Raw genomic sequence first — 24,469 nt, forward strand, 5'->3', positions numbered from 1 at the left:
GCTCAAAAGAGGCAGAGAACAAAAACTCCTCTGATCCTGAAAGTTCAGTTCTTGATCATCTCTCAGCAGATCCAGCATTTCTGCTGGTTAGGCCTACCAGTGGGACGAGCAAAGTTCTTGATGGATTTGCTATATTCCCAAATGTTTCTATTTCCCCTCTTGCTCCAAGGCAATGCTCATGTCCAGTTTGACAGGACATATCCATCAAGATATCCCCTCAGGATGCTGGAGCAGAGCAATGCAGCCCCATCCTGCATCCAGCTCAGCAGCTGCAAAGGTGGATTAAATAAATAAATGCATGCATCTATTGCATGAGGAGCACTGGGAGATGCAACCACCCCCAGAGGCTCAGCAGCCTCCCAGGGATGCATTCATGTGCATTCCTCACATTTGAAAACCACCAGCTCTAGCCCTGGACTGGGTATTCAGCAGCTCACTACCAGCAGAATATTGTGGGATGGATACAAGAGTGAAACATAATGGGAGCTGACAAGCTGGACAAGGCTCAGAAATCTACACGCAAACCAGTGCCCAGAGCAAAAAGCAAAAATACAGAATAAAATAAGAAATTCTGGCAGAAGGCTGGAGGGACTCTAAACATAGCAGTGTGGGACACCTCCAATTATTTTTGACTGGCAAGTGGAGTCCATGCTGGAATTTTTTTTTTTGCTTCTTCAAGGCTTTCCTGACATAGCCTCTGCATTGTGTTCAGTGAGTGCAATAAATAAACAGGCATGTGGTTTCCATTGGACGTGGTTTGTCTAAACCACTGCAACCAGCAGTGACTTAAGGTTACAGATGAGGTTCTCCCCTCCCTCCTCAACATTCACAGATTATATTCTCCCTGGGCAGGAGCAGTTCTGGCAATCATTTGACATCTCACAGCCTGCTTGGTACTGATCAACATTTCTGATGTGATCTCGAAGGCACAAATTAAGCCACGCTTCCCCGACCAAAAGGACATTCCCTGTCTCAGGGTTTTTTCCTGGAGGTCCTGACATTTTCTGAAGCCTGAGGCTGAGAAGTCAGAGATGCTCAGGATGGGGGTTTAAGAAATGGGATATGTGAGGCTTGTTTTGCTGCACAAATGTCAGGAAAAGGAGAAATCCAAGAGGATTGGTCCGGAGATGCACCTTGATGGAATTCGAAACTCAAATTATAAACGATTGCCCTAAACAAAATTTGGTGCTGTTTTTCCTCTTTTTTTTATTTTTTTATTTTTTTTTTCCCCCCTGTATTTGAGTTTCTCTGTGCATGTTTGTTTGATGTTGGAGCTTGTTCATTTTCCTCAGACAGAAGCAGTACAAGAGCAGAGATGAGGGGCAGATGGCTCCAAAGCTGTAGGTGTTCGGGGGGTTTTTTTGGAAAAAAAGATAGTTCAGAATGAAGCATTTTACCTTGTTGGATGAAAGTAGAACATGTCCTTCTCACTGACATGTAACATCCTTGATGTCTCTGCTGTGATGAGAGGCATGATGCCTAAATGTTCAGCATTTGACATGATACAGACATCCCTGTCTTCACTGTAACAGCTCTTTGTAAAACCAGTAAAGGTGACTTCTGCCAGGGATTAAGAGAAGATCAAGCAAGGAAAAGTGGTTAAAAGAGTGCCATGACTAGATATAATAAAGTTTTTTTTCCCTGTGGTGTTTTCCATGTTAAATTGCTCCCATATATACCTGTACAAATTATTTTTAAACCAGGCTAATAGCACTGTTTATAGATCTTCATGTGGCTTTAGAATACTCTGTAGCCAAGTTATATCCTAAGTTGACACTAACTCATACCCATATGAAATGAAATCAAAGAAACAGTAACTGAGAAAGAAAAAAACCAAATGAAAATATTTAATATATTTTCATTTGAATGAGTAAGAACCAGTTAAATAACTGCCTTGGATGGTTTTTCTACTTGCCAGAGATTAATATAAGACAAGCAGGGTGTGATGACACATACTTGGCTCTAGCACTCAACTCTAGTGCAGCTCCAAAATCCAAATTTTGCCATGAAATTTTTGTGAGGCTCTACTCAAGTCTAGTTGTCTTCATCTCTCATTCTTCAGTAAAAAGGGGATAATGAATTTTCTTGCAAAAGTAAGTAGCAGTGAGGAATAAAGGCATGAAAAGCAGTGAGGTATTTAGATCCCACCACTGCAACCAGCTATCAGGGTTCTGCTGTATGCAAATATTGCTCTGGGGACTGAAAAATTCATTTGAAACAAAGATCCAGAATACATAACAGACTTCTATTCCTCTTGTGCAATCTCTTATACCAATAAAGGTCATTTCTGTGAGCTGTAGTTCCTAGGTCTGTGACAATTCTATCCACAGTGTGATCTTCACTTCTCAGATTTGGTATCTTTATCAAGGCAGAGGTAACTGTGGGTCAGAGAGATGAATCAATTGGAAAAGTAACACAGAAGGAAGGAATGTGTGAGGTAGAATCTAGATATTATCATAGGGCATAATTATCATGTAATCATAGAATCCAAGAATGGTTTGGGTTGGAAGGGACCTCAAAGATCATCTCTTTCCACACCCTGCCATGGGCTGGGACACCTTCCATCAGGTTGCCCTAAGTCCCTTCCAACCAGACCCTGAACACCTCCAGGGATGGGTTAGCCACAGCTTCTAGGTGCAACAACTATCCTGCAGCAGATTCAGGAAGTAAAATATATCAAATATTATTTTTTTCTTAATTAAACAGTATCAAGTTTCAGAAGAATTCTATTATCAGTTTCACTCAGACTCTGATCTCTCCAACATGTCCATTTGTGGAAGGCTGCAACTTCAATGGGAAAAATGGAAATAGTGAGGAAAAGCAGTGGCAGAGCAATCTGGCCAGTGGAGGCAGAACACCAACCTTTCAGCTTCATGATTCCCAGGGCTTTTGGACAATGCCCAGCTCTGTGCCAGGGATCCCCTGGCCTTTGGCAGGGAGCAGTGGTGAACGTGGGCCACAAAATCCCAACACGGCCTCTTAGAGGGGAGCGTGGGGGTCGGTCCTGGGCTGTTGGATCAGCTGAGTGAGGCTGGATCCTGTCTCTGAGGCAGTCAAAAGTCGAGCTTGTTGCGACAATGACGGAGTTTTTAAGTTCTATGAAGTTTTTCTCCACGTGGCATTGCTCAGCACAGGCACAGTGCAGCACAGCCAGCAGTCCCACGGTGTTGTCCACCAGCAGCACGTTCTCCACAACAATGCTGCCTCCAAGGTGGAGCATGACACCATAGTCATAATTCTTATAGGACAGAAAACCCATTATTCTAGTGCAGGTCTGGAATCCATCCTCCTGGTACAGGTGAACTCCATGGAGGCTGGAATGGGCCACATTCCCACTGCAATATTCTCCATCCAGTGCACACTCCTGGCCTCTGACGTGGAAGCCAATTCTCTCAGACCCTGCCACAGCATTGCCACAAAGGGAGACACTGGTGGCCAGGTTCACCTTGATGCTGGCAACCCAGTTTGATGAATCTGCTGGCTGCCTGCTCAGAATGACCAGGTTCCTGATGAGGGAGTGATTGTTCCCTTCCAAATCAATGCCAGGTCCAGTGGTGTTGAACACCACATTATTGTGCAGCAAAACCCCACTGCTCTCAACTGCTTTGATGCCAGCTCCACAGCTGCCACTAATGCTGGACGACACCACTGAGGACTCCTGGGATACATTCCTGAACTCGATAGCAGAAAGATGAGAGGGTCCAAAGTTCAAAAATTGAACATTTGAGAGTTGAAGAGTACCTGCAATGAGATAGCTGGAGTGAAATAAAAGTTTACATTACATAAGAACAGGTAAGGATAACCATGTTAACAACAGACATAGAACAGCAGGTACTTTGTCAGTGTATTGTAGTGATGGGTATTTGTTTAGAAATATATACAGAGTCATAGTAAAACTTACAAACAAGTCATAGCAGCAGGTAATTTGTCAGTGTATTGTAGTGATGGGTATTTGTTAATAAATACATAAAAAGTCATAGTAAAACTTACAAACACAGAGCAGCCCCTCCTAAAATGTCTTCCATATTTATGAATTTTTAGTGGTGCTCATGTTTCATACTTGCTGACAGTCAGTTTATTCTGACTTCCATAGTACATATGATGGATACACATTTCTGGTGGTTTTTGCTCAATGAGGACAGGTGAATCCCAGCTACCTTCAAACTGCATCCCTCTGGAGTCTGTGAAGTGTCCCACCAGCATCCTCCCAGCACAAGGCACATCTGCCTGGATCTGCACGTTCCGTGTGAGCAGCCCAGCCTCTGCAGCCAAAGGGATGTGTCTGCCATCTCCTGTGTCGTGGGGACGCCCTGGGGAGTTCCAAGAACGCAAATGTGATAAGTGTCTATCACACCTACACAGCAGAGTTTGAGGGACATGAATGCTGACAGCTCCTCTGCAGAATCTGCACTGACATTCAGGTGTGTTTCACCCCCAGCACAATCTGTGTGCATCAACACAAAACCACAAAGGCCACCTGCCCATCAGATATTCACTGGGTGCTTATATTTTGCCAAGATATCTCTTTTTTAGAACATGAAGGTGCTAAACCTTTCCCCTGAGGTGTGCAGGTGCCAAAGCAATGAACAGGTTCACACCTCATTTTTTTTTCCAAGCTCTACCTGCTGGAGTTACTCCAGCACACTGCAGAGTTTATCCCCGTGAATTTTCCTCAGGATCAGACTGATGTTAAAGCCAAAACCCTCTTTGCGACAGAGTCTTGTTTGTGTGTGTTTTCTAAAAGGATTTTAAAACACTGTTTGCAATGCCTTTCTGATCAAGTTTTTGCAGCTGTCTAGCTTGGATTAATCTCAGGTGACTTTAGACACATGCAGATGTGATTTAGTTATCCAAACTGGTTTTATGCATGATGGAGAGGGAAATTTCTTGTGTGTTTTATATACCTGCTTTAGGGGCAGATAAAATATAAGTGAGAAGTGTGCATTGCATGTATTTTTCTGCTTTAATTATCAAGGGAGCAGAGAGTGTGAACATTTACTGCAAATATCTTCATTTGCTAAGGTGAAACTCAGTATTTACCCCCTGATTGCCCCATCAGTCTTTTTTTTTCCAGCTGTATCATACAACAGCTGCATTACTCAGGTGGTAAGCAGTAATTTCCCCTCATGATACATTTATTATATCTACATCAGCTAAAAAGAAAGACTTAAAATGCATAAAATACTGGAAATGAAGTCTAGATGTGCTATGCTTTGAACTGCACATTTTGTTTGAAAAATGCCATTGTCATAAAAAAAACTGTGCCATCGAGGCTACTGTTGATTAACACTGGATAATTACAAAACAGAGCACAGTTCCAAGTGAAGCTTTGATTACTGACTCACACATTTAAATATTCACTATTTAAAACATTGTATTTCTGGATCTTTTTATCCATTACACTCATTTCTGTGCTTACTGGCTGGAATAAAGATCAAATTTTAAAAATATTGATATACACAAGAAAAATCCCCGGTTTGAAAGTTCAGAATTTGACCTGTTAATGAAATCCTTTTGCTTCTGTTAAATAGATGGTAATAAATTTACTTTATAGGCTGAAATAAAAGTAAATAAGTATTAACACTGCATCCCCTTTTCCACAAAAAATATAGATCCCATGCAATCTACATAGAAAATAGACTTATATGCAGATTTTGTGTTTATTTAGATACTAGTTTATAAATACATTCTTTTCATGCCATGGAATTGATAAAATTTTTGTACTTTAAAATTTATTCATGTAATTATTTGGAATTTCGAAAAAAGGGGAGGGCTTAATTCTTTTCCAGCTTTTTGACATACCATAGAAATTGTGCAAAGGGCCTAAAATCCTACATTTCTTTTTTCCTTTAAAAGAGGAAAAATTACTTTCTCTCTTTGTGAACCAGCTCAGTTTGAAACACCAGTAAATTTTCCCAAACAATTCAGCACTGAATTGATTCTATTTGTGTTAGAATCAGCAAGCCAAAATGTCTTTGGAGAAAGAAGTGAAGATACCACAAGGAAGTAGAATTGATCCTGTTGAGATATGAAATGGAGAGTCAATACTTCAGAAGAAAGCTCTCAAAAAAAGGGGAAGAAAAATTCCTTACCAATGTGCCTGTGCAGAAGATGTTCATGAATTCTTAGATTATGACCATGGACTTCTTTAAGTGTAACCACTTCAGCTTGGTGGGCTTCATAGGAGGAAGAGCTGATCACAACATCCCCACCTTGATCCCAATCTACTTCATCCTCCACAAAAATCCTGTAACACCACGGTACAAACTTAATGTCATTACACTTGCAAGAGTTAGGCTCACCAATTTCATTAAAAATGAACAGTTTTGCTCAGGGAGATCTCAAAAAAATTAAAAATAAAAAAAATCCACAGGCTATGCTGTAGGAAAAGCCCCTTTAGGGCTTTCTGCAGAAACAGATGTCTGAAATATGTGGGAGGAAATTAATCCTGAAGCATCTATTTCACACCATTGATTAACAACATATACAGTTCCAGTACAGCATTTCAGAGCTCAAGTTGCCTCCAAAAGATGTATCAGACCATTTTTGGTGCCAGGAATATTCTACAGAGCCGAAAGTCAGCTTTGAATTTAGACAACAGCCATTTGCAGGGTGGTGTGGCTGCCTGCATTGGCATCCAAGCTTCCGCTGGAGCTGTGGGTGCAGTCAGTGGTGGGTGAAAAGCAATTCAGTTCTCTGAATTGGGCACTTTGAGCAGGATTTGATTCTCTAAACGAGAGCACCTCTTGCTATCTGAGATATCCCAGGGTACCTAAAACATCAGCTGGCAGATGTGACAGGACTGGCTCCTGGAGTGTCCCTGGAGACAAAAGTGCAAGTCATGGAGGGAGCCCAAAATCATCTCATAAGAGCCCAAAGACACCTCAAATGGGCCCAAACCATCTGTTTGGGAACCTGAACCCTGCTCTTGGTAGCTGTACACCCTCTGGACACCAGCACTTAAACTCTGCACAGAGTCCTGCATTTATTTGTTTTAATCTTGAACTAAAGATCCCCTTTCACAGACAAAGTTGTATTAGTAGTTCAGGGGATTTTTAGCTTCACATAAGGAAAATAAAAGCATTTGGTGACAGCAAAATGGAAAATGATCAGTGTTTATTTGATAAAAACCTTGTTCTGTTTCAGGGTGACAGCTGCTGGCCAGGTGATGATCTAAACTCCTCAGGGAATTATTGAGAAAAAAGGGCACTGAGTGAATTTAGACAATGCCTCACACAGAGTCTAGAGTGATAGAAGTGCAGAGAGAAAGGAGATTCCTAAAGGGATATTGTCATGTTTTCCCAATATTTTTCAAAGATGAGTAGGTTCCAGATGAGTACTTACAGTGTGAAATCCACCCCCTTTTTTTTTTTTTTTTTTTTTTTTTTTTTTTTTTTTTTTTTTTTAAGAATCATTCCATATCTTGTTAAATGGCAGGAAAGTCCTTCCTGAACTTGAGAGTTGATTCGGACTGAAAAATGATATAGAGCAGCTCCTCTCCTTCAATAAAATCCACTTCCCTCAGCTTTCATTTTCCTTTAGCTTTCATATTCCAGCACTGATTTACCTATTTCCTGTATCCAACCACATTAACTCTTAGCTGGCTATTGGTAGACTTTTAATGAAAAATAGGTGGGTTTTTTTCCCCCTTTCTTTTAACAACTGAAACAATTCTTTGTGCTATATTTAATCTGCATGCATTAACTCCAAACACTTGTGTCTTAGCACCTCATGATATTTCATATAAAATATCTGGGCAGCAACCCAGATCTAGCCTGGATCTATTTCATCCAAGTGTTTAACTGGCATGCTTCAGTCAAGAATCTGCTTACTCTGATCTCCCATCTTAGTCAGGGAAGGGGAAGAATTTCCAGGATCAGCTACACAGCAATTCCTAAACAATTCATCTACACTGAACACACAACTCTGAGAGAGTTCAGAACAGATGAGCCCTGCTGGTGAGGTCTTTCTGCTCCCACTGCTCATCTTTACAATCATTTCCCAAATAATTCCTTCTCTGCATGCTACACCTCCACCCTGATGGGAATTCTTCCAAGGGAGAAAAGAAGGAAGGGAGGAAGGGAGGAAGGGAGGAAGGGAGGAAGGGAGGAAGGGAGGAAGGAAGGAAGGAAGGAAGGAAGGAAGGAAGGAAGGAAGGAAGGAAGGAAGGAAGGAAGGAAGGAAGGAAGGAAGGAAGGAAGGAAGGAAGGAAGGAAGGAAGGAAGGAAGGAAGGAAGGAAGGAAGGAAGGAAGGAAGGAAGGAAGGAAGGAAGGAAGGAAGGAAGGAAGGAAGGAAGGAAGGAAGGAAGGAAGGAAGGAAGGAAGGAAGGAAAGTCTCAACTTGATTCATTCTTAGAATTTAGATTTCTTTAGAATTAAAGTCGCTCTGGGTTGGAAGGCGCCTTAAAGATCATCAGCTTTCCCATCATGGTGCAATTTTCTGTTACCTGGGCTGTTTTTTTTCTATCTAGACAGAATTCACACAAAGCTCATCACAAAGGAAAATAATAATGCAACTCAGGAATATTAAATACAAGTCATAGGAACAGGAGGAAAAAATTAATATTTGAAAGCATATTTGGGCAAAATACCACCTTTCATTGCCAGGAGCAACATCAGTTCCCAGATGTGTCCAAGGCATCTTAGGATAAGCACTATAAATTTGCACCTGTCCATAAACTCCTAGGGAAAAAAAAAAGAAATAACAGAAGGAGGATTTCAAAGGTTAGGGGGAAAAGAGGCTTGAGAAGAACTGAAGCAATAACTAAATATATGGAAATCTTTATATTTATTAAAGTATGTTTCTATATTTTATGAGAAGGGTAAGAACAGCACAAAGCCTCCACTCAAAATACAAAGTGAAGCAGCAATAAGTCCTCAATAAAGTAAAATGACCATCACATGTACAGGCAAGAGAGGGGATTTTACCACAGAAGTCTCATTGCCACAAATTAGAATTGAAGGAATTGCAGAAAAACAATATCTACCATAAAAAATAATATCTAAGTCAACAAATGAGGTAAAAACTCCAGGAATGAAAGATACAAAAAATTATGCAGTATTATTAATCTTTTTGGACAATGAACTTTATTTTTTTTCCCCTCTGGAAAAGAGATCCAAAACCAGAGGACAAATCCAAAATACAGAAAGTTTTCCTAGAGATGATATGTCCCAGAAGATTAAACATTAGCTGCAAAATATGTGTACCTTTGTTTGAGGTTTATCTGTACAACACAATAACAATCTCAAAAGTGGTAGGTTTGGATGGTAGCAGAAATTAGTTTCCTATGAAAAGTGGGATTCATATTTCATACCAATGGTCCCTGGGTGGACATTTATATCCTCCAGACGATCACAGTAAATCCCTTCAGATGCGCGAAGAAGGAGGAGCAGCTTTAAATCCCTTTCCAGGGGATGTTGTGAAGAACCTGCAGTAAAGACAAAACAGCATCAAACCCACAACAAAAGTATCCATGGCTTCTGGGATGCTGAAAATAGGAGTGCAGCTAGGGGGGGAATATGTGTGAATCTGATTTTAAAGAAAAATCTAAATGGCTGGATTATTATTTCCTTTTTCAACCAGTTCTTGCCTTTTTGCTCCTTCACTGGTTCCAGCAAAGACAGGAAAAACTGAAAGATTGAGGGGGAAAAAAATAGGGAAAAAGAAATTGCTCAAGAAGTTTTGGTGTGTGCAGTGGTGATAAGTCTGCACAGTAAACTGTATTCCAACTTTGCCTTCATTTCTTTCACCGAGGGTAGTTTACAGTTTCAGAGGAAAATGGCCCAGCACTAAACAGATACTAAGGAGGAAAAAGTAGGACAGTTTTTGCCCTGGAGAAATGTATGTGGAGTCCAGTAAAGGAGTTCAGCGTTCCTTTAAAATTAGAGATTAAATCAATTATGCAACAGAAAACTGCAGCAGATGTAGAACTAAAAAATATATATATGTATCTGTACAAAATTAGCTGGCCTGTCATGTTCTTTTAATATTTAAAAATTACTAGTTTGGAAAAGAGAGCTGATTTTGTATCCTAAAGAAACACTTTGCTTTAAGAGCCTTTTTTTATTATTATTATTTAAGTGAAATCAATAAAACAATTCATTGTTCCCCACCAGCATCTGAGTGATAGCTGAAGCTGAAGATATTTAAATTCTCTGTACAGCTTTTTAATGAGTAAAAGGCAAACAGTACAAGACTTGCATGTTCCCCATCAATATATGTGATATATATTTATACCACACCAGTGAGCTTGTATATTCTCTAGGGACATGGAGGGAATTTCAGTGTCCATTGTCTAACCAAACCAGCTTTGATTTCCTTGTTTAAACTCTCATAACTGTGTTTTGAACAGAGGAAAACCAGGAATTAGGTTGTGTCCAAATATGCTTTCACAATTTCTCGTATTTTTTACTCCTGGTTACAAAGCATTTACTATTCCAGTTAAATCAGTTTAAACCATCTCATATATTCAATTCTCAGCTCAGTTTTAGAACAATTTTTAAGTAGGCTTCCACACTTAACAATCACACACAAAGGATTGGAAATAGGGGCTCTATATGATGAACTGGAAGTTCTCCCTCCCTCAAAAGCATTACACCTACATTTAGCTAAAAATCATAAATTTTAATCCAAAAAAGTACAGCTTATTAAGAAATGTTACCCTTGTTAAAAAAAAACCCACAAAAAATAAAAAATACAGTCAGTGAGAAACAAAGTTCATAATGAAACTATTTATAATGGAAAATAAAGCAAAATAAAGAAGGGAAGCTAATATTCACAGAAATTCTTCAGTGGGTGGAAACTGTAATTGGTAATGACATAAAAGAACACAGAAGTCATCAATCAGTAGAAAAATTCTACTTATTTAAAGAATATTTAGAAGAAAAATTGGCTTAATAGTTTCTTATTGCCAGCAATAGTTCCATGGATTTCAGTAACTTGAATGCAAGTTCTAGCAGAGAGTTTTCCAGGAAAAAATTGGACTATTAAGGTGGACTCTTCAATAATTTTGGGATCACTCTCAATGTCTGAGAGCCCCTGAAGAAAGCTAATATTGTGCCAATATTTCAAACAAAGATAAAAGTAAGAGCCCCAGGTAATTACAGGCCTGTCAACTTGACACTGATTCTAGGGGAAAAATAAATAAAAATGGAATGTCCAACTCCGAACACAATTAATAAATCATTAAAGGTGGATGATATAATTAATGCCAATCAACCTGCTTTTATAGGAAAAAAGGTCCTGTGAAACTTCCTTGTTATCGTCTCCTAATGAGATTACAGGTCTAGTTGATAAAGATAATAGCTTTGATATTGTATAATTGGCTTCTCCAAGGCACTTGGCTTAGTAGCACAAAACTTTGTGATTAACAAACTACACGAGTACAGCAGGAACGTGGCACACACTAATTTACAGCCTGAGTGACTGGAATAGGGACAAGGACTCAGCCAGGTCTGGTCCTGAAAACCCTGTGGCATTTAATGTTTTATTGGGGACCCAGATCTGTGTGAAGATTCTGAAAGCAAGCAGATAAACTGGCACAAATGGAGAGAACAATTAGAAGGAATTGTTCCTGCTCCAGGAAAGCCAGCAGGAATTTTGAAGCAAAGAATTAGGAAAAAAGTGAAGAATTCTCTAGGGGACTCTGCTTGAGCAAGGTGGCTGGATTAGATGACTCCAGTGATCCCTTCCAACTTTATAAATTCTGTGATTCTCTGATATTGAAAATAGTAAGGCAAGAGGTCTTGGAAAGGTAAGAATCTCTCTGGGAATGAATGGAGAAGAAAGCAAAAGGGAAAAGCAGAGTAAGGTCTCAGAAACACATTTTGGCTAAGACTAAATAGATTCCAGCAGAATGGCCCATGAAAATGAAGATATGGAAGCAGTAGCTACCTCAGCTTACTCATAAGGGAAATCCAAAATAGTTGATTTACATGAATCACAGGGGCTGGGTAAGTTTCAGAACCTTATGAAATCACAGCTCTTGTAATAAGTACAGTAATTTCACGATTATAAGCTACACCTGATTGTAAGCCGCACTTCTGGGTGTCGGCAGCATTTCATTCTTTGTCCATATATGAGCCACACTGGATTACAAGCCGCACTTTCGTTTGCAGCGAACTTTCACAAAGTTGCCAATTAGTAACAGAATCGCGGGATCGTGGGGTTTACTGGCAGGTGCTGACCTTGGAAACATTATTTCCAAGCAAAAAAAGATACAGACAAGAGCTGCGGCAGTGCACCCTGCAAGATTTATTAACAAGCGGAAAAAGATACGAACAATAGAGTGGTCATTTTGCAAGCATTTCCAACGGATCCGTGTTGCCTTTAAACAGCCACTCAGCTGGGCAATGCACAAGACTGAAAACACTGAAAAAAATACAGAGAAGTATCACAGGCTCGGATCAGCCCCACAACCGGGGCCATGCGGGCTCCAGCGCGGTTCGGGGCTGCTGCAGGCTCACACTTCTGGGTTGGCAAATTTCCGAACTTTGTTCATATATTGGCCGCTCCTGAGTGTAAGCCACACTTCTGGGTTGAGACCAAAATTTTAGTCAAAATGGTGCGGCTTATAATCGTGAAATTACTGTAATTGTGTTGGATACATAATTGATTCTGCAACACACACGTGAAGGATCTGGGCTGTAAGTGTCTGTCTTTTGACTTTGGTTGTGAAAACTTCAGATTTCTTGTCCCACTTTTCTATGATGAGCAAGTCCTACTTATAATCACACCAAACTGCCCAACTCCCCATCCTGCACAGACAAGTGGAAACAGATCCCCTTTCATGCTCCTACTCCAGCTGGAAGCCCTGGCAGTTCAATGAGCAACCTGATTGGTCATAAAGGGAAATAATAATGTGCTGCTGGCAGAGAACCAGGAAGAAAGGATACTTGCAAGATGGAAATTACCAAAAGCTGGTGGAAATGGCTGGTGAGATGTGCAGAAAAGGTCAGGAGGCACTAAAGACAGAGGCAGGGCTCCCCCAAAAAAGTGTTCTTCCAATTGCACTACACAGTGCAAAAAAAAAACCCAACCATATACGATAATCATGTGTTAATAAACAACCTGTGCTGTTAATAAATTCACCACTGATTACACACTGTCCTGGAGAAGTGTGAGATCCAAATGCTGAGATTGTAACACAGATCTGCTGGCACAATTGTCTCAGCTGGATCATAATCCTTCATCAAGTCTAATCCCTGGAGAGGAGAAAACCTACTACAAGAAAAAAGGAGGGAATGAAAAGGAGAACAGAAATACAGAGGTGTTTTTTCTATCCAGATTTTCATTTATTCTGGACTGTGGTCTGGATCTAGTTTGTTGAGTTTCAAAAGCATTTTCCATTGCTTTCATATTTCAGTTCTGTTCCAGATGTTCTTCCTGACAGATTTTTGCTGTATTGTTTTGGGGTTTGTTCCACAGCAAAACCCATTCAATTCTTTCCTAGATTAGTTGGTGTTTCCTCCCTTCTAGCCTTCTCCTTTTTTCACAACATAACACTCTGCCGCAGCTGTTGCATATAAGAGCAACAAAATCTCTGAGATAAGATCTCCTCCCTTCACCTGGCAAGCAGACTTTGCTCAGTATCTTGCTGGGACCATCTCCCCTTTTTATCTCTGTTTCCTGAATCCAAAACTTCTTGGACTCTAAGCACCCAGCTATCTCAAAAACTGTCATATTGTCATCAGAAAGTCTGAGGAGCTTTTTTATTTATTTTTTTTTTTTTTTATTTATTATTGGACAACACCTACTGTTGGTTCTTCTTCTGAAGCCTCCTTCAGGTGTCCAGGCTGCACTCTGGAAAGCAGCCTGGAAAAGCAGCCAAACAAGGAGACCTCACTTCTGCCAAACGTAAAGAAGATTTCAGAACTCAGCTCCACAGCTCTGGTGTAGGAACCAACAGCCAGAAGTATGAAATTAATGAGGAATAAGTGGTGAGATGTAGGATGGGATCTGAGAGTCCCAGTGCCCTCCAAATCCTCTCTGGAGGCTGGCAGATAAAAGACAGGGATAAATGACTGAACAGTGGGATTTTTAAGCAGAAGTTGCAGGCAGGGGGAGACACCTGAGGGTGCCCAGAATGATAGAAAATCCTTATAATCAGGCACCTGAACCTTGCTTCCAGGGAGGATCATGTACCTACATTCAAGTTTCTTAATGTAAATTTTCTCCAGATACCTTTATCACCAAGTCCCACAGACTGCAGGGGCTCCACTGGTTATATTGGATAAATCTATACTGGAACAGCACCTCATGTGGAGACATCCAAATCACACTTAAATTCAAGTTTCTTGAACGTGTGAACCAAATCCCTTCTCTATATGGTGTAACCATTTAAAAGCAGCTGAGTGGCTTGGAAAGGGTAAAAGGCAAACAGAGACTGAGGGGTTCATTGAAGGGAATGCAAGTAGTCAAATGAACTTTTCAAACCACTTTTTTTCTGTGATTTGGAATGAAAATAGATATTGTTACACCAACAGTGTCCCTTCTTCATGCCAGCTGTGCAGGGATGATATGGGACTGCAGGGTGGGACTCAGCCCACAGATAAACATGGGATCCACACAACAGAGGGGCAGGAGAAGTTGAAGAAGACAATAAATAGATGAAACTCACTGGTGCCCTAATTATTGTTATTTACTCACTGCTAACACATGGCCCTTTAATGAAATACACTGATTTACCCTTTGACAAGTCAGTGTGGGGGCTCTTCCTGGAAAAGAGGGGGAGTAAATGCATTAGAGCTCTTACCACAAGCAAGATAAGAGGCATTAGAACTGTCTGGGGCTCCCCTCCAGACAATCAGGCCATGAGCTAATGATGACCTTGGGCTTCTTGCCTCCAATGAGTGACATGACTGACAAGCAGCCATCAGGAGAGATGCAAAGGAAAGAACGTGACAAGCTGAAACTAAAAAGAGAAATCCTGTCTGGATAATTACTTGGCGAGCACTACTATAAAAAACAAAAGCAGGCTGCCAGCAAAGAGCAGCAGAGTGCAGTTTAGTTCAGGATGAGTCCAACAGATCAATGTGTGCCAAGTGAACTTGAGCATTTTCTTCAGTTTTATTGGGAGCTGAGGGCTTTGCTCAGCAGTGGAACAGGGCAGTTGCTGCACAAATCATCTCAGTTTTAATGTTTGTGGGTTAAAATGAACACAATCATCCTAGCTGAGAATGGAAAAACAACTGTGAGATGTTGAACTCATCATTTCTTATCTTTTGGCACACATGTGCTAGTGATATTTAGCACTTTGCTTTCTGTCTGAACCTCAAACTCTATTACAGTGCAGAGAAATAGAAATAAATGGTGTAACTAAAATTCTATTGCAAACACCATCATCACTTAAAAGACTTTGAAAGACAAAGTGAAAGAAACTCCTTATCTTAGTGGTAGAATATGAAAGTAGAAATAATCAGAAAGTTTCCCTGGATCCAACAACACTGAAGGGCTAGGAGCACCCAGAGGAATTCCTGTGGGGGTAGATCCACACATTTTCCTTTGGTTTTCCAAGGGTTCTGACAGAGTTCTTGGTGGACCTTAAACCATCTCACATCTTCCAGAGATCATAAATCCCATGGATTGTGATCATACATTAAAGAGAAAAGTGATGATTGACCCTGCACAGTCAACAGTGTTCTAAAAATTCTGATTTCCCAACCACCACTATTTTCTCATCCCAATTTGCCTGTAAATTATTGTTTTAATACAATTAATTAGGTTCTTTTTTGTGGTTGATAAACTCCAATTTTGGACTGATTTTTTTCCCTTTGTTACATATTTCCCATCATCATTTAATTCCTATACATTTATGGTCATGATTTAAACTTCTGACTTTGTTTTTTCTCTGCAGAGAACTCAAGCGCTCTGGAGGACACCTAACCCAAATAAGGTGGATTTCTAAACTGATAATTGCTCTCTGGGAGTTTAAGGGAACAAAATACCCTTGCTTTACCAGAAGGTCTTTGTCCCAGGTATTGGAATTAGAAGGAACAGCATGTGGCCATAAATTGCTGTGCTGAAAAGAGGGAATGGAGAAATTACAGTAATTTCACGATTATAAGCCGCACTGAGTATAAGCTGCACGTCTGGGTGCCAGCAACTTTTCATTCTCTGTCCATACATAAGCCGCACCTGATTATAAGCCACATGTTACAATACAGAGTGTGATAAAAGGTATCTGTTCTATCACCATCTGTTCAGGGTCAGGGCAGTGATCCTTATTTCTGTGGGAGATATTCTGCTAATGGGCATCCATTGAAACCAGGCAGGGCATTGTTCTTTATCTTTTCACAACCCATCCTTCCTCCAGCCAGTCATTTTCTGCTCATGGCCATTGAGTCCCACTGTGTGACTGATAAAATTACTGCATCCCATTGGGAGTTGCTCCAGCCGGGGGAAGAGCCCAACATTTCTTACCAAGATAAAAACAGAGGGTTTGGGACACTAAGGGAGCCCCTTTCTCCACTGGACTCCAGAGGGAAACCGGATTTCTCCACATCACCACTGGAGCTGCGGAGGGAAACTGCACCTTGTACAGGAGCACTGCTCCAACTGAGCCACATCTGTCACTGCAGGAGGATGCAGCCACCATGGGATGGGACTGCTGCCAACACCCTGCCTGACGGGTGTCAGGCTGTACTCTGACTGTGTCAGGGTTTGGGGTTTGTTCTTTGTAGTGCTGTATTTCTATTTTAATTTCCCTAGTAAAGAACTGTTATTCCTAATTCCCATATCTTTGCCTGAGAGCCCCTTGATTTCAAAACTATAATAATTTGGAGGGAGGGGGTTTACATTCTCCATTTCAAAGAGAAGCTCCTGCCTTTCTCAGCAGACAACTGTCCTCCAAACTAAAACAGCAACTTTTTGTTCTTTGTTTGTATATAAGCCACACCTGATTATAAGCCGCATGTTGGGTTCGGACCAAAATTTTAGTCAAAATGGTGCGGCTTATAATCGTGAAATTACTGTACACAACAGGCAGGACCTGGGAATTCGGCTCAACCTGAGATCCTGCTCAGGCAATGCTGATGTCCACATCCATTAAATCTGTTTACTAAACTGTCTCATTATCTGTTTTGTGTCAGGATTTCTTTAGGGCGTGGTGGAGTTGGACAGATGGGCTTCAAACCCCTTCCTGCAGGCGCGGAGCAGGCAGCATCGCACAGATGGGCTCCGAGACGTTACCGTAAGGCTTTGAACACATGGGAAGGGAAAGGGAGGGAAAACCAGGCACTCCCAGGTCTGCATGCAGGCAGAGAAACCAGTATGAGATGTGGGAAACCTGCAGAGTCTCTCCCCACCCATCAGCTCACAGCTGAAACAAGGACAGCTCTCCAGGAGATGTGGGACTGCCACTCAACAGCTGCAAATACCTGCTTGGTTTTTAATGCCATTGCTGCTCACAGATGTGCTGGAGGGGAGTTTGTGCAGCAAAGTGCCTCAATGTTTTTTTAATAAGTGTTTTTAGCAATGAACACATGCTTTTTCTTAAAACCAATATGAAACTATATTTAAAGTGCAAAGGAGTCCAAGTAAGAAATGACTGACACTCTTTTAAGTAGATATATTTTTTAACCTCCCAGATTAAGCTTTCCAACCTCTTTTTCCAAAGAAAAACACTAGACAGCAAAATAACTTTTTTGGCCAGGACTGTATTAACTAAACAGTCCCTTGAGATTAACAACAAACAAATATTGAAGCAGACTTCCTCAGGAGGTGATTACACAAACAAATTCTCTTTTTAAAGTTCATGAAACCAATCTTGAGAAAGGTCAAGCAATGATCAACAATGTGATCCCAGCATCCTAAGGATTCCTGTAAGTAAATATAATGCCTGGCTTTAGAAACCTTGATATTTAAAGGGAATTATGTGAGTAATTACTTCAGAGTGGAAAAACACCACTCCTGACTGTTGTAAATAATGTGGAACAGCCCCAGTGACTTTGGGGAATGTGAAACAGCTGGAATTAGGGGCAAGGAACCTTCCTGTGCTCCTGGTGCTCATCTCTACAGAGGGATGAGAGGAACAAGTGTGCTGAATCCAGCTGTTTCACACCACAGCAGGATTTCCAGGCACTGGCTTTAAACATTTCTATGTCACAAAAAGTGCCCTATTAATGCCCACAGGCATTGCCTGAACAGTAGGGCAGATCCTGCCCTGAGGAATTTTTGTCTCCTAAAGCAACCCCACAGGAAGTAGGGAGGATTTTTACAGGTATCAGACAGAATCTCTGCCCCAGTGAAGCCAGGAGTGAGGTGCAGATTGCTATTAAAGGAATAGGTAATTAGCTCCAGTGCATAATCACCATGCTTCACACGGATTCTGGGTGCCCAAACTGCAGACATCCAGGTAGCCACAGGGCATTAGGTTGGACAGCATGTCTGTGGTGACACTCTAAGTCACTCTCCATAGGTTTTTTTTCCAATCAAGGTCAGAAATAAACCCCAGGCATGCAGAAGATGAGCTGTTCACTCACCCACTCTCAGCACACCCCCCAGCACCACCACGCAGGCTGCACTCAGGACGTTGCTGGAGTTGCTGGGGAACTCGAGGGTCCCCAGGATGTAGAGTCCTCTCAGAGGGGGAAGAGCCACATCCACCAGGATGGTCCTGTCTGGGAAATAAAGCAGAGGGTTGTTTAGGTCAGTGGCAGCCTGATAACACCACTAGCCAAAGAGTGTGGGGAGCTGGTGAAGAATGTCAGCTTGGCTTGAGTTCTGTGTTGTTCAGATTGGTTTTCATAGAATTATGGAATTGCCTGGGATGAAAGGGACCTTAAACATTTTCTTGTTCCAACCTCCTGCCATAGGCAGGGACATCTTCCATGATCCCACATTTCTCCAAGCCCTGTCCAACACTTCCAGGGATCCAGGAGCAGCTACAGCTTCTCTGGGCACCCTGTGCCAGGGTCTCACCTAATATCCAATGTAAACCTACTCTTTTTCAGTTTGAAGCCATTGGCCCTTGTCCTGTCATGCCAGGCCCTTGTAAATAGTCTCTCCCATCTTTCCCATTTTTGCCTCATGGAACTGAAGAGGACAAGAGAGTTCTTTTAAAGAGAACAAGAATGACAAAATGCTCCATCCCTGAAGTGTTCAAGGCCAATTGAACAATTCTTGAAGCAAACTGTTCTAGTGGAAGGTGTCCCTGCCCATGGCAGGAGGTTGGAACAAGATGAGCTTTAAGGTCCCTTCAAATACAAACCCTTCTGGGATTCTAGGATTGATGGAAATGGAAAAAAAATTTCCAACAGTATCACCGAGGTGTGTAATGGTGCAAAGAGCCTGCAAGTCCCCACCTTGAACCAACAACAGTGGCCAGGGTGACAAACTGCACCCACGCACCATGAACCACCTCCACTGACCCTCTGTCACCACTTTTCCCTCTTTTCATCCTGGCTTTGCTCTCCCAGGTTTAGTGGATGAAAACTCACCTCTTCCTCACCATCCAAGAGGAAATATTTGCTTACACAAACACAACCTGTAGGAAGCCAGAGCTCATAGAACCACAGAATCATTAAGATTTGAAAAAGACTGAGATCATTGCCAGCTCCACCATGAGTCCCTCCTTTCTGCATTCACATTCCCCTCTAAAAATCAGTTAACAATGGGCAAAGCACCATTCCCTCAGATCCATAAGGAGAAAGCAAGGGGGATATTTCTATATTTCAGAACAGAGTGGAAACTGCTGTGGCTTGAGCACAATCACTGCTGCTTCCTAAAGCTGCAAGTCTGCAGCCTGGGAACCTTTAAAATGCCTCTTGAGTGCTCCAAGTAGGACATGAGCAAGGGTGTAAATGGTGGATCATTTAGAGGTGGCCTGCTGCACAGAGGTGAACTCCACCCCCAGGGCCCATCTAATGCTCTTGGATGTCACTAAGAGCTTCTCAGTTGATTGCACTGGAACACAGCTCAGGCCCTGAAACTGTGGTTTCCATCCCCTTTCATTATTGACAACAGTAGCAGTGTGGTGCATCCCTCAGTCAGTGGGTGTTCCTGGGAGAAGGAAAACCAAGGTGTTTCTCTAACAAGGGGTTCAATAATATCATCTAATATTGGCTTTCATAGAAACAGATGGCAGGGAAAAAAATCTTTAACATAATGACAGCCCTGCCCTACACAGAGATTTTCTGTGATTCTCATTGTTCTCATGAGCACTCATTGCAAGGCATAGATAAAGAAAACAAGAGAAGTTAAGGAACACACATGTTCTTCTGGTGGATTTTGACAGCGAATTTGGTGAGAACTGGACACTTGAGACTGGTTTTGTGTGGAATATAAGAACCATGAAGTGTCTTGGGAAGTGGTTCAGCTACTTCACAGTTTCACTTCTGCCTGTGGACATTGGCAACAGCTTTGGATGGGAACACAAATGACCACACAGTGGGTAGCACAGAGAAAGTGCTTGCCAAAAATCGTGTAATCAGGGCTGACTCAAACTATTTAGCACACAGGTTTAGGAACATTTTCAAGCCCTGTTTGCAGGAAACATAACCAATATGATTCTGTGAAAACATACATGAAGTACACTCAGAAGGTGACTGAAAGAAAGTATTAGTAGGCTGTCTTTAAGATTAGCATTTTCTAATTTCTTGCTCCTTAGTTTTGCAGCCCTGAAGTTTCACAACCTCCAGGGAAAGGAAAATTTTATTTCAGGTTCTGTTTCCAGGCTTGGATTTCTGGTTCTGCTTACAGACTTGTTTGTCCCCTACATACATATTCCTGCCTTTATCCCTGTGAATCAATTATCCCACCTCTTCCTTTTCCCCTCTGTCTTTTCATCCTTTCTCCCTGGCCATGAGCACCCTGAAAGCCCAGGATGTCTGTTCCCAGGGACTATACCAAGTACAGCAGCAAACCATGGTTAATCTGAACTCCTCATCCCAAAAAAATTCCCTGCATCCTTGGGCTGAAGCATCGTTCAAGCATGCAAAATTGTCACAGCATTCAGATGAAGTACAGTAATTTCACAATTATAAGCCACACCTGATTATAAGCCGCATGTCCGGGTGTTGGCAGCTGTCTTGGGTTACAATAAAGGGTGTGATAAAAGGTATCTGTTCTATCACCATCTGTTGAGGGTGGGGCAGTGATCCTTATCTCCATGGGAGATATTCTGCTAATGGGCCATCCATTGAAACCAGGCAGGGCATTGTTCTTTATCTTTTCACAACCCATCCTTCCTCCAGCCAGTCATTTTCTGCTCATGGCCATTGAGTCCCACTGTGGCACTGATAAAATTACTGCATCCCATTGGGAGTTGCTCCAGCCAGGGGGAAGAGCCCAACATTTCTTACCAAGATAAAAACAGAGGGTTTGGGACACTAAGGGAGCCCCTTTCTCCACTGGACTCCAGAGGAAAACCGGATTTCTCCACATCCCCACTGGAGCTCCGGAGGGAAACTGCACCTTGTACAGGAGCACTGCTCCAGCTGAGCCACATCTGTCACTGCAGGAGGATGCAGCCACCATGGAATGGGACTGCTGCCAACACCCTGCCTGACGGGTGTCAGGTTGTACTCCGACTGTGTCAGGGTTTGGGGTTTGTTTCTTTGTAGTGCTGTATTTCTATTTTAATTTCCCTAGTACAGAACTGTTATTCCTAATTCCCATATCTTTGCCTGAGAGCCCCTTGATTTCAAAATTATAATCATTTGGAGGGAGGGGGTTTACATTCTCCATTTCAAAGAGAAGCTCCTGCCTTTCTCAGCAGACACCTGCCCTCCAGACTAAAACAGCAACTTTTCCTTCTTTGTCCATATATAAGCCGCACCTGATTATAAGCCGCACTTCAGGTTTGGATCAAAATTTTAGTCAAAATGGTGCGGCTTATAATCGTGAAATTACTGTAAGTCTCTATGGAGCAAGTGCATTTTTCCTCCCCTAAATCTTATGGTGTTAGTACTGAATTTATTTTTACAGGCATAATCCTGTCTATAATCTCCTTACAGGACAGGTAGAGTCCCATGCCCTGCAGAACTGTGAAGGGAAGGCTCAGGATGTGAAGATATGAAACAGAGAAGAGAATAAGGGGGGAGATGTTGTTAAAATGGTATCTCTCAGACAGAAGAGGAATCTGGTTTGTGAGATCACAGCTCAAGAATGTGGCAAAAAGCTGCAGTTGACAAAGGCCTTAAGTATATTCATCAAACACAGGCTGAAACATTTTTACAAGGAGAAGAAGAAGCGCTCCCAGGCATGCCATTTATATGTCACATTTCAGTCTAGAACAGAGATTTTTTGCTGAGTTGCACATCTTCCTAAAAAAAAGGTTTTATAAGGGAAATGCTGACTGTTCTGTAACTGTGGCATCATGTGTGTGAGCCTTGAAACACAGGAGTGAGAAATTCTCCCACTCAGAGATATCTCTGCAAACCTAGAGCTTCCTCAGTTTAAAAGGACAACACTCTGGGGTGTGATGCTCGGGCTGTGAAGTCCTCAGAGGGTGAAATGTTGCTCTGTAGAAACAACAGAACACTCCTTTGAGGGGGGAAAAAATCTTCCCACACTTGAGGAGAAAGCAAACAAATTCAAAGGCAATTTCCTTACAGAATACACTCATTTACCTCATACAGGGAGATATGACTTAGCAGTTAAAATAATAAACTTCAGGTCACTGAGCTCAAAGGATTTACCTTCAGAGAAAGACAAACTGGAGCTGTTTTTCCACCATGAAAATATTCCTAGAATGGCAAGAAACCACTCTCAGCAAACCATAGCTTGAGCTTGAAAACAGGGCAATATTTCATTGTACACACACTTTCTTCAGACAAAAAGCTCACAGGTATGCCAGAGACTTAATGTTCAGATGTACAATACTGAGAAGTCACTAATGACTCCAGCAATGACATGAAATGCCTTTGATCAGCCACACTGCTGTATAAAACACCATAGCATGCCATTGAATGGAAATCAGGCACAACAGAGGCGCTATTATATGGGATACAGTGCTCCAGCATTCATCTCTTCAAACAGAAAAACTTCAAAGAAAATCAAAATCAGAAAATGAAGAACAGAGTGAATTCCACCACTGGAGAGAAGAAAAAAAAAAAAAAAAGGAAGATAGAAATTGCCAGAGGCTACATGATATCATATCAATACCCTTCAAAACAGCATTCCTTTGCTTGGAATTATAACACATTCTCCTTCCACCCAGAGCACGCTGCATCAGGAGTGTGTCACACTGGAAACCATAAACCAAAGCCCTGAAAATCCCAGGGCTTTGGGAAGCTAATGCCACTGCTGGCTGCTGGAATGGCATGACTAAACTCCTCTGGCTTGTTTTCCAAGGTGGTGTGGCTGCTGAAGCCTGATGCATGTGACAGGTCCTTGTGGGATGGCTGTGGCTCTGGAGGATGAATCTCCAGGGAGAAAAGCAAAAGCTGTGGCAGCCTGAGCTGAGGATTTGCAGATCAGGCTGGAAGAGACTCATATCCACTGGGGAGACAGACACTGATGGGAATTGTAGCAGCACACCAACACTAAAAGTCACTTTTACATGGGAAACCCACCTTTGTTGCAAGTGAAAGTCATGCTTGTATTAAATCTGTGAAGTCAAACGGGGCAAAAAAAGAAAGAACTTAGTACAGAACCCTAGTTTCCAAGCTTGCCAAATCTCCAGATGTCAAGCAGACACCAAGCAAGAACACCAAAACTTGGTTTCTAATATCTATATTTTGCTCATAGAAGCATTTTCTACCTTTCCAAACCTTTCTGAGACCAGCCCATGAGGTCTCAATTCTGCTTATTTTGTTAAATGGGCAAATGGAACCCTTCAATAGCTAAATTTAGGCAGTGCCCCAGTTCTCCAGTGAACTCTAGAAATCTACATTCAGTCAAAGATTCAAGCAGTGTCAGACCAAAGTCTTTCCCTGTGCTTCTTCACACTAGAAATGAGTATTAAGCATCTATTATTTGCTTTTGTGGCTCTAAAAGTGTTCTTTGGGGGCTGAAAGGACTGAGCCAGTCATGCACAGCCTACCAGAAGCAGGCTCATGTCTTGGCTTTCAACCAGAAAAATCAATGTAGATGGCTCCCAGAAGAGAATTTTAAGTAACCAGAAGACAGCAAAGAGTAGGACACAGCTGCATCTTGCCAGGAGTGAATCACCAAAACTTACTTCAGTGTGCATAGCAGCAAAAAGTTAGGGTGGTTTGTAGAATATTTGTTCCCATGAGAACAAACTCTCACTTTTTTGAAGCCATCTGGAGTCATTCTGAGTTTAGCAGGGTCTGCACAAGCCAGTGGAAATGGGAAGAGAAACATCCATAAAATGTTACAATTAAACATACATTTTAAAATCGTTGATTTCATTTTAGATTTTGGATCCAAGCAAGGGGCTGGCTCTCTTTGAACTGGAGACTCAAACACTTGTGGCAGCAAAGCAAAGCATGCAAAATGGACAGAAAATTCATCTTCCACAACTTCATTTTAAATGCATTTATTTGAGCAACAAATCCAGTTCCC

At 41.7% G+C, this 24,469-nt stretch overlaps 1 protein-coding gene across 1 annotated transcript in view; it reads right to left on the reverse strand.

Moving 5' to 3' along the window:
* Positions 1–24,469, reverse strand: part of LOC116993648 (fibrocystin-like) — a 187,729-nt gene that overhangs the window by 69,263 nt on the left and 93,997 nt on the right. Inside the window, exons 20-26 of the mRNA XM_042779097.1 lie at positions 18,481–18,618; positions 9,315–9,428; positions 8,595–8,682; positions 6,093–6,247; positions 4,158–4,310; positions 2,863–3,741; positions 1,398–1,560 (exon numbers count right to left, since the gene is read on the reverse strand). Coding sequence (XP_042635031.1) covers positions 1,398–1,560; positions 2,863–3,741; positions 4,158–4,310; positions 6,093–6,247; positions 8,595–8,682; positions 9,315–9,428; positions 18,481–18,618 — 1,690 coding nt within the window. The remainder of the gene's footprint in view (positions 1–1,397; positions 1,561–2,862; positions 3,742–4,157; positions 4,311–6,092; positions 6,248–8,594; positions 8,683–9,314; positions 9,429–18,480; positions 18,619–24,469) is intronic.

The sequence above is a fragment of the Catharus ustulatus genome, chromosome 3 (assembly GCF_009819885.2).
Source record: "Catharus ustulatus isolate bCatUst1 chromosome 3, bCatUst1.pri.v2, whole genome shotgun sequence".
Taxonomy (NCBI): Eukaryota; Metazoa; Chordata; class Aves; order Passeriformes; family Turdidae; genus Catharus; species Catharus ustulatus.